This window comes from Larus michahellis, chromosome 12 (assembly GCF_964199755.1).
Source record: "Larus michahellis chromosome 12, bLarMic1.1, whole genome shotgun sequence".
In the NCBI taxonomy this organism is placed as follows: Eukaryota; Metazoa; Chordata; class Aves; order Charadriiformes; family Laridae; genus Larus; species Larus michahellis.
In genome coordinates, this window is record NC_133907.1 from 15,374,606 (window position 1) to 15,383,837 (window position 9,232).

Genomic DNA, 9,232 nt, shown 5'->3' on the forward strand with positions numbered 1-9,232 from the left:
TTTATCTCTGTTACATTTGAGTTGTTTGGGTTTATCAGGGTAGCTGTTTTGTGTATCTAAAAGACTGGCTAAAGTCTGTTTTCCTCCCTGATTGAGCTTTACCTGCTCCCCACTGTTCTGCTGTGTAAAGATCTGCCATCTTCTTTATCTGGCTCTGGCAGCAGGAGTCCTGCTCGGAGGCCTGCCAAGGACAGGGCTGAAAGGAACCACGTTTTGTAACCGGCTGTGCGAGCATCGTTTCCAGCCACGCTCGCTGCTCCGCGCCACGTTGGTCTGGTTTCCATCAACTTGGTGTGCGAGGGCAGACACCACCATCACTGCAGGTGAACATGGCTGCTGTGGCCTTTCCCACAGCAGTCAGGCCACGAAAGTTGGCTCTTAGAGCCAGGATTGGCTCTAGGAGGGACCTAAAGCAAATGTTAGACATCAGTTGAAGCCTATGAAGCCCTGGCAGAGATCTGAGGCCCTTCTCGGTGTGTCACAGCTGCTCGATGTGGTTCCTCCAGGACACCCACAGCAAGCATCTGAGCTTCCTCCAGGGGCCTGCAGCCTTGGTCCCCGCTGCCATGTTTCCTTGCTGCACTCCCAGCACAGCTATTCACATGGCTGGAGACACCAGCCCTTATAGAATGGTTCAAGTTGGAAGGGACCTTAAAGACCATCTTGTTCCACACCCTGCCCTGGGCAGGGACACCTCCCACTAGACCAGGCTGCTCAAAACCTCATCCAGCCTGGCCTTGAACACTTCCAGGGATGGAGCATCCACAAGTTCCCTGGGTAACCTGTTCCATCAGATGGTAGTCTGATGGTCCTTCCCTCAGATGGTAGTTTTGGGTGCTTCCAAATGCATGGTTTGACTCTGAAGATTGCTCTGTCACATACTTAATCCCACCTTGTGCAAAGACTAAGCTGTTGTGCGCTCCTCAGGTCTTTAACTGGGCTGGTCCCTCCTCTAGACACTTGAGGGAGCAGAATCCCAAATCTGCAGCTACCCCAGAGCTGCAACACCCCCAGGGATGAAGCTCGAGCCGTGGGCACGTGGGACCCTCAGGTGTGCAGATGTGTCCAGTGCCTGGTAAATGCCGCCTTCCCAGAGACCAGTCATTGTGCAGGACAAGCACAATTTATCCTGTCTATTTGCATTTCTATATGTACAAAAAGCTCAGGCTCTGCAGCAAGAGAGAGGGACTTGCTTAGTAAATAGTTAAAATAACCACAGTCACAAAGGACTTCCAGACTCTTGTGATTTACTGCTTCTGTCCTCAATCCTGGTGGAGTCAATCCTCAGAGGAGCCAGAGAAAAGCAGCTCCAAGACACAGATTGGTGGGAAACCCACTGCTCCTGTGATTGCTCAATATAATTGTTCCTCTATAAATTAAACCAGAGCCATTTCCGAGACCGCTGTATTTTGAAGTCACTAGATCACATACAGGGAGAGTCCTTGCAGGACCCAGACACCGTTGGCTTCCCTCTTCCCACTGACGGTGCCCACCACCACGCGGAGGTCCCTGCGTGGTCTGAAACCCGGTGAATCGGAAGGGTCCTTCTGCAGCGAGGAGAAGCTCTGCTGAGGTGGGGAGGACCGTGGCTGACCCAGGCTGCCCAGTGTCCAAACTCCCCCCAGCGCAGGGATGAATGGAAGCTGCAATTCTCAAAATGCATGGAAAGATCAGTGGGCGGCTGTGCAATTGTGTTTGAAGGAAAGCGGATTGTCTGAGGGGGATGGCATGAGTCAGATCCACCCTGAAAGTACACACAGAAGCCAAGTACTAACCAGCCTTACGCTCAGGGTGCCCACCCTGCAGGCCTTTGGGGAAGATGTAGAGAGACCAGGCTCTCTGGGGACTTCCAGATGAGAAACTTGAGTGCCAGTGCTTCTAAGATTAGGCAGCAGCTGAGCAGCTACTTCTGTCATACGTTAAGCACTAGCAGGTAAAAGGAAGAGGAATCCCACATTAGGTGTGAAGTCCTTCTCTGGGTTTGTTTTACTATATTTGCTTTTCTTTTCTGGTTATTGTTTCCCATCAAAAAGAGAAACAAAACTAATTGCTGCTTCCAAACAGTGCGTGACCTGAGGCAACCTCATAAAGGGTGGACGGTCCATGCCAGCAATGCCTCGCATTTTGCAGGAGCACCGGCCTCTGAAGGGAGCTCCTTTACACGGGGCAAGGTGTCCCTGCCTGATTACAGAGCAATTAACGAGCCACAGCAGGGCCCATTTCTGCCCCATCCCACCTCTAATTGGCCAGGACAGAGATTGGCTCCCTTCTGCTGCTTCCCAGAGCTGTCAGTCACTGAGGGTCCCTCCTTACCCCACTTCCCCAGCCGGTATAAAAAGGCAGAGCAGGGATGCTGGAGCATGGTGTGGTGTTTGGTTCTTCCTTGCTGATCATCTCTAACTGGATGAGAAGGTACTGTTCTCACATTTTTGGGGGGAGGTTTGCAGATGTTAAAGCTGTAATTGTTCTCTGAACTCCTGGTTCATGTTTAGATGTTTCTTACCCGGCTTAATGATGAAATTTGTGTTAGCTAACACAAGGTTGCTTGTGGTCCTGCCTGAAAGGTTGGCTACAGCCTGTGCTGGTTTTGAGTGAAAAGCTGGTGCTGGTTGGTGTGTGCTAGCAGCAGCAGGGTGGCACCTTGAGCTGCTTTATTTTCCAGTTCTGCTGTTACTACCTCTCTAATGCAAGACCTTCCTGAAGTCTTGACGGGGAGGAAGGAGGCACCCAGTGCCTCTTCTAAATATATTGATAATAAGCACTAGGTTCTCCCTGATACGAGTTCTCCTGGGTGAGGAAAGACTTTGTTCTCTTCATTCCTTGAATTAACATAAACCCTGTGAAACCTGAATACTAGATGGCTTTGCAAGTAGCCCAGGTCCCTTCCTTCTGTAATGGGAACATCTCCAAAATGGGTGGTGATGGAACCTCTCCCTTTAATGAGGTCAGAGGGGAGCAGCCCCTGGGAAGGGGAATTCCTCTGGAGGCTCCCTGGCTGCCTTGTCTCTTCCTCTTCCTAAACCCGTGGTTCTACTTGCGTTTCAGCTGCAATGGCCTCTGCTATGCCTGACAAAGAGGAAGCTGCCAAGAGCTCCCTGGAGGTGAAGGAAGAGGAGCAGCAGGTAGGTGTTCCCTGTGAGCTGTAATGAGTGTTAGCTCCTGGGTGCAGGTAGGAGGAGGTGGCCCTGCTGTGGCTGGGGGAGGCAAGCCCCCCACAACAAGAGTCTCCTCTGCTCGAGCTGTGCCCTGCAACTTCTCTGGAAATGTGAGTGGTGGCACAGCCAAAAGAGTAGGCCTGAAGACTGTATAAATAACCTCTTGGGCTAGGCAAAACAGCCTGTTTCTTGGCTTGGAAAGATGTTTCTCTAGCTCTGTAGTGAAGATCCCGGCTATCTGCAGGCAGTGCTTCTGTGGAGAGGTTCCAATGCTTCAACAGCCCTGAAACCTGCTGCACCTGTGTTACTCCCATGCCCAGCAGCATGCTTCTTGTGGACTGGTGTAAAGTCTGTCGACTTAAAACCAACTCGATCCTGTGTGATGAAGGTTTTCCTGGGGTATTAGCTTGTTAAATAGCTGTACCAGATGAATTACAGCTGGATACGGGTACAGAAGTATTTAGCTTGCCCACAGACTCAGCTGTCCCTTTGGTAGCATTGTGCTAGAGGAAGATCTTGCTAGAATGGACCAACCATACGTGTTAATGCTCTACAGCTTATTTAACTGAGTTGTAGACTTTAAAACAAGTGTCCAAGCAAGGCAAGCCTTGCTTCCTTGCCCAGACTAGGTGACTTGAACAGGCAAACAGAAGAGGAAATTCTGGGGCAAAACTGCATAGGAGGCTCAGGGTCATGTTTGCAAGCTTCATGGCTTTTTTTTTTCCCTCTCTTCTAGGATGCAGTAAGTCAGGTGGCTAACCTGACCTTGGTCAGCTCTGCCTGTGACATGGTTTCTACAGCTTATGCCTCCACTAAGGAGAGCCACCCCTACATCAGATCTGTGTGTGATGCAGCGGAGAAAGGAGTGAAGAGTGTGACTGAAGCCACAGCCAGCCGTGTGCAGCCAGTTCTGACTACCCTGGAGCCTCATGGTAATCCCCTGTGGAAGGGCAGGTTTGCATCTGTCTGTGGGGGACTCTCTGGCTCCTTCCAGCTCCGGAAGGAGACATAGGATGTGGAAACACACCTTTCCGTTGCCATACTAAAATGACAACTCCTGGCTAAAAAAGCTGCATCCTAGTCCAAGTAGTCTGATGAAGGACCAGGATGTGACTCCAATGTTGACTTCCCTAAAACTGATCTTGCAAGGTCCAAAGTATTAGGTGGCAGATGCTTATAGTAGGATTCTTACAAGCTCATGGTGGCTACAGGAAAAAGCCTCCTCTTGGAGACCTGTTAAGTCTAAAGGTCCTGTTTGCCATGGCCTTTAAAGAACATGACTGTAGCATAGAGAAGAAGCTCTAAACTCCTGGTGAGAGGGGCTATTACTAATGACAAGTGTCTGACAAAATAGTCTGTGACAGGCCTGAGTTCACTCTAAACCCAGAAAGCACATTTCCCTCCTGTCAGTTACTATGTGGTCCTGGATCCTTGGGATGTGGAGGCTTGGGCGGAGATGAGGGCTATGCATCTGCTTAGTCAAGAGCTCAAGAAGCTGCAGGAGGGGATCTGATGTAGGTGGCTATGTCTCTACAAATGGTCAGGCATAGCCACCGGCTGCTTGCGAAGTAAACAGATCTATGAGGAGACTAAGACAAGCTGCTCTACAAATTCAGCTTATGATGCACCTGGCTTGGTGATCTGACCAGAGACTTTCATCTAGGCCCCCTGCAGAGCAACATGCTTCGGAAAGTAGAACTTGGGATGGAATAGCAGAAAACCAGGTTTTGACACTTTTTTTTTTTCAGTTTCTGCAGCAAGTGAGTATGCCTCCAAGGGTTTGGATAAACTAGGGGAAAAGCTCCCACTCCTTCAAAAGCCAGTGGAACAGGTAAGAATCCAAGTCTGTGCAGTCCCTGGCTGGCAGAGGGGCCTGGTTTTCAGGCTTTCTAAGCTTGGGAGTGAAGTAGGCTCTCGTATGAGGAACAAACTAGCCCTAGGTGCGTGGTGCAAGCTCCTACAGGAGTAAACACTCAGTCGCTGTGCTAACTGTCCTCTCAGTGCAATTCAGAATTGTAGTGTGCTAAGTGACCCAGTCCCTTCTCTGACGCAAGTCTCCTCTTCCACAGATTATCTCTGACACAAAAGAGCTGGTGTCATCCAGAGTGGCTGATGCAAAGGATGCTGTGAGCAGCAAAGTGACAGAGGTGATAGATGTAACGAAGGAGACTCTTCAGAGTGGTGTGGAGGCTGCCAGATCTGCAGTGACCAGCAGTGTGGGGATGGTCATGGACTCCAGAGTGGGCCAGACTGCTATAAGTGGAGCAGAAGCTGTGCTGGGGAGAACAGAAGACAGCTGTCTCCCTCTTGGAAATGAGGAACTCGGTAAGGGAATGGTGCATGTGACTACTTGTAATGGGAACCACCAAACAGGGGATGATCACCCCCATTCCTCACCTCACTGCTCTGGAATGGGTCTAATGGGAAGAGCCATGTTGGAGGCTACCTGTCCAAGATCTCCTGATACTTGTTTGTGTGGTAAGCATCTCTGGTCAGACACTGTCTCTTTCCTCAGCCAAACTGGCAGCAGCTGAGGAGGGTGCAGGCATAATGTCAGTGGAGCAGCAGCAGGAGACAAGGAGATACTTTGTGAGGTTGGGATCTCTCTCTGATGAACTTCGCCTATTTGCCTACCTGCACTCAACAGACAAAATGAAGCAGGTCTGGCAGGGCATGCGGGAGGCCCTTGCACAGCTTCACCGCATTATTGAACTGGTAGGTAGAGCCCAGCCTCTTGGAAGGAGGGGACCAAGTCATTGGCTTGGCCTCAACTTCATTGCTATGATAAAGAACTCTGCTGCTCACCAGCAGATCTGTCTGTCTTGACGCTCTGATCTTCCCCTGCCACAGATCGAAGTGTTTAAGCAAGGCTTTAATCAAAAGCTTCGGGAGGGGCAGGAGAAACTTCACCAGATGTGGCTGGACTGGAGTAGGAAGTCTTCCAAAGCGAGTGGAGACACAAGCTCTGCAGAGCCAGAGGTACCTCCTGGGGAGGGAAGAAAAAGGGCACTGGGCATCCCCTTCACTTTTCTAAAATCAACTCCTCTGATCTTCTTCCTGCCTTCTCCCAGGAGATGGAGTCCCTGGCCCTGCTCATGGCATGCAATATCACACAGCAGCTGCAAATCACCTGCTGTAAAATAGTGTCTGCAATTCAAGGCCTTCCCTCAAGCTTTCAGGATAAGGTGAAACAATCTCTTAGTACCATAGAGGAGCTTCATGCTTCTTTCTCAGCGGCAAACTCCTTCCAGGACTTGTCCAGCAGTGTCTTGACCCAGAGCCAGAGGAACCTAGCTGTGATCCAGGAGTACATGGAGGAGCTGCTGGACTACCTGAAAAACAACACTCCTCTGTCCTGGCTGGTGGGACCCTTCTCCCCCAGGGAGAAGGAGGTGGAAACCTCACAGGCAGAGGAACCCTTGCAGGAGAAGGAGGTGGAGACAGCAGGAGCAGGGGATCATGAAGCTTCCACCACCCTCCTGTAAAGGATAAGGCCATGAGCACAGGCCTGTTTAGCATGACTCTGGTGAGGACTTTGGTCTTGTCTTCATGTAAACTCCACTCTCCAGCTGAGGGTGGAGCTGTCACATCTTGGATGACTATTGGGTACTAGTGAATAAATCCTTGGGAGCTTTCAAGGAAGGTGGTGAAAGTAGCAGGGCCATTCCTAAGTGCTTGTAGCTGCCTTCAGGAATGGTGGCTGAGCTCTGGGCCAGGAGAACAGAGTTGAAGCTCTGCAGTGCTCCCACCTCCCTAGGAAACTGTCTGTGGTATGTCCTTCATCAGTGTATCCAGGCATCGCCTATATACAAACCAATGGTTGCTGTTGGCCTTAAACCCTCAGCTAGTATGCCATGTAAAGAATTTTCTTCCTGGAGGCTGCTTGTACTAGATCGTAACTGCTTAAAATAAACCTACTGCATGCAAAATCGCTTACTGTCTCCATTGTCTCCCGGAGAAAGACTGCAAGAGTGAGTATTGCCCAAGAGATGTGAATGCTACTCTCCCTACCTATTCCTTGATGGTGGAACAGTGCAGTTGGGGAATGCAGGAACTGGTGAGCAGTCAGTGGTACAGTAAGGATTGCAGCTGGTAAACTCTCCTACTGTCCTGGGAAGTACCGAGTTGTAATTCCTTATCACTCCCAACCCTGGAGGTTTGGGATGTGCCCTCCTGGCACTTTCCCATGCTGTGGGGAGCTGTCAGGATCCTGGCATCCCTTGTCACTAGATCTCCTGGGTCTAAAGACCTCCTAGGTCTAATTCTTCATCTGTATTTTTCTGCTGCTACCTGGTGGTGAAGACTTCAGTCTGGTGGGAGGGTGGGCTGTGGGAGTGGCTGCCTGGGAGGGATGTGGACTCCTAGATGGAGAGTCCTTACGGTGTAGGTAACAGATACTTATTGTCAGCACTGATCTCTCCTGGCCAACAGATGTTTCAGTTGAGCTAAGAGCTCTTCAGTTGCTGTGTCTGACTGTCTTCCAAACAGCTGGAACAGGTTGGTGCTTTCAGGCTTGCCAGACCAAGATGTAGCTGAGCCTGACAGACCAAATGCCTATTGAACTTCTAAATGAAAAGCTCTGCTCCTTGCCTGTTGTCCTTCTGTCCTCAAGGAAAGGAGTGGAATCTGCTCCCGGTGTGAGTACTGCTGTTTCTGGACTTAATTTTTCAAAAAAATAGTTGAAATTCTTGTTTCCTGGAAGCAAGAAACAAGACTGGGGTGAGCAAGTACAGGTTTGAAGAGGTGGAACTTTCCCACCTCTTTTAAGCAGAAGCGAATACTGTTGGAACAATGCTCATAATCCTACACTACTATGTATAATGGCTGAGTGCTGTAACGTGGCGGGACTACATGGTTCTTAAGTTTTTGGCATCAGTTACTCCATTGATGCAACACAACACCCTCACGTAGTAAAGACTTGGATCCAGCTTCACTGAGCTCTGCATGTTGGAGAGGTTATCAGACAACTGTCTAACCGGTGTTTCTCATGTAGCAACTAGTTTGTGTTGAAGGCAAAACAATAAGCCAATTGAAGTTGCCAAGCTATTGTTGAGATCTGAGAGACAAACTGCAGGGGTCATCTCTCCACCACACGCTCTCTGATTGCTGCCAAGCGATTTCTCTCTGGCAAAGCGCTCAAGGAGAGGCAGATCCAGTCTGCCTAATGGAATTATGTCTGGACTTGTAGGGCGGGAAGTGGGGCACAAACTGCAAGCAGCATTGGAGGTAGTCCTTCTGCTTGGTAGGAAATATGCTTTGTGTTGTCTTCTCAACAGCAAAGTGCCCGAATCCTGTTTTACACCTACCTGGATAAAAGTGCTTTTTAAGAAACGGCTAGACATCCCCGTACTTGATATTGATTTGTCAATGCAGCACACCTGACATGTTAATATTGTGTTTAGTGTAACACATCGTGCTGCCTATGGGTTGCTGGGGTGTATTCTCCCCTGTTGATTAAACTCACTTCCTGCAAATGCCACTGGCTGTCCTCCCCTTGTCAGCCTGGTGCCCAGCACATGGGCCCCTGTGCATTTGCAGCTGGGAGCTTAAATGCTGTGTGTGGCTGGGCCCCCCCTGCTTCCCTGTGCTGGAGCTGGTGCAGGACAGCCCAGTGCCTGTAAGGCTTCTGTGGGTCTGCTGCTACAGTCCCCATGGCCTACAGCAGGCTAAAATGACTTTCTCATGGCAGTCCCTAAAGCTCCACTTGAGGAGGCTGAGAGGGAGCCTTTATGTGCATTTTAACTTTTGCTTACCTTCCAAGGTTTCAGGGGACCAAGGAGATATGTTAGACCAAACAAGAAGGGCAAAACTCTCACCAAGAATAGGGCCAGCCAGCATGGGTTTAGGAAAGGGAGGTCCTGCTTAACCAACCTGATCTCTTTCTATGACCAGGTTACTCGCCTTCTGGATGCGGGGAAGGCTGTGGACGTTGTCTATCTGGACTTTGGTAAGGCCTCTGACACTGTCCCCCACAGCATTCTCCTGGAGAAGCTGGCGAATCATGGCATAGACAAGCGTACTCTTTGCTGGGTAAAAAAACTGGCTGGATGGCCGTGCCCAGAGAGTTGCGATTAATG

The 9,232-nt window shown here is 50.1% G+C and overlaps 1 protein-coding gene across 1 annotated transcript; it reads left to right on the forward strand.

Annotated features, from left to right (window-relative positions):
• The first annotated feature begins 2,370 nt into the window (after positions 1 to 2,370).
• LOC141750240 (perilipin-3-like) lies at positions 2,371 to 7,086 on the forward strand. Its single transcript, XM_074605008.1, has 8 exons — positions 2,371 to 2,412; positions 3,046 to 3,122; positions 3,892 to 4,087; positions 4,904 to 4,986; positions 5,225 to 5,480; positions 5,671 to 5,870; positions 6,006 to 6,134; positions 6,227 to 7,086. The coding sequence occupies exons 2-8, from the start codon at positions 3,051 to 3,053 to the stop codon at positions 6,638 to 6,640; spliced, it is 1,350 nt and encodes a 449-aa protein (XP_074461109.1). The 5' UTR covers positions 2,371 to 2,412; positions 3,046 to 3,050; the 3' UTR covers positions 6,641 to 7,086.
• Positions 7,087 to 9,232: the final 2,146 nt, after the last annotated feature.